The 669-nt window shown below is 47.8% G+C and overlaps 1 protein-coding gene across 10 annotated transcripts in view; it reads left to right on the forward strand.

Moving 5' to 3' along the window:
• RIMBP2 (RIMS binding protein 2) overlaps positions 1 to 669 on the forward strand; it is a 94,566-nt gene that overhangs the window by 88,367 nt on the left and 5,530 nt on the right. For all 10 annotated transcript variants that reach the window (XM_015644332.3, XM_015644333.3, XM_015644331.3 and 7 more), the window contains one exon: positions 82 to 182. In XM_015644332.3, the coding sequence (XP_015499818.1) occupies positions 82 to 182 (101 nt within the window). The remainder of the gene's footprint in view (positions 1 to 81; positions 183 to 669) is intronic.

Below are 669 nucleotides of genomic sequence, written 5' to 3' on the forward strand. Positions count from 1 at the left end.
TGGTTTGATATGGTTTGATATGGTTTGATATGGTTTGACAGGACACACTGATGGGGTGTGATGTATCTCTTTCCCTGGCAGAGCGGGGCCGGCGCAGGCAGCAGCAGCAGCTCAGCACCAGGAGGATGGTGGCTCTCTATGATTACGACCCCAGGGAGAGCTCCCCGAACGTGGATGTGGAGGTAGGGCCAGAGCTGAGCAGGGAACGGGCTCAGGGCCCATGGGCTGCCTCAGTATCCCTCCAAAACATGCTTTGGTTCCTTCCTTGCTGAGCTGTAGACAGTCTGGAATTGTTGTAAGGAGAAAGTGAATTTTGAAATATCTGGAACCTGGTGCTTTCAGACACAGCCAGGGTTGTTTTCTGTTTCTTATCGAACAAAATCTTTTTCTAAATTATGGTGTTTCAAAGTAGTTTGGCCAACAAATCAAATAAATTGTGCTGATGTATTGCAAAGATTTTGTTTGTCCTCTCTCCCATGACCACAGGAAATTAAAAATAATTTAAAGCCCCTGCCCTAATTACATTTAAGCCACAGACAATTAAAAAGTGCCCAGTGCACTGTTTGCTGCTCAGAGGGGAGCTGCCCATTGTGAAGGTTTTATTGAAGAGGCTGCAGGGCAGGTCCAGTGCAGGAACGTTGGGTTTGGGCTGGGTGATGTCCAGAGCTC

This window comes from Parus major, chromosome 15, assembly GCF_001522545.3.
Source record: "Parus major isolate Abel chromosome 15, Parus_major1.1, whole genome shotgun sequence".
NCBI classification, from domain to species: Eukaryota; Metazoa; Chordata; class Aves; order Passeriformes; family Paridae; genus Parus; species Parus major.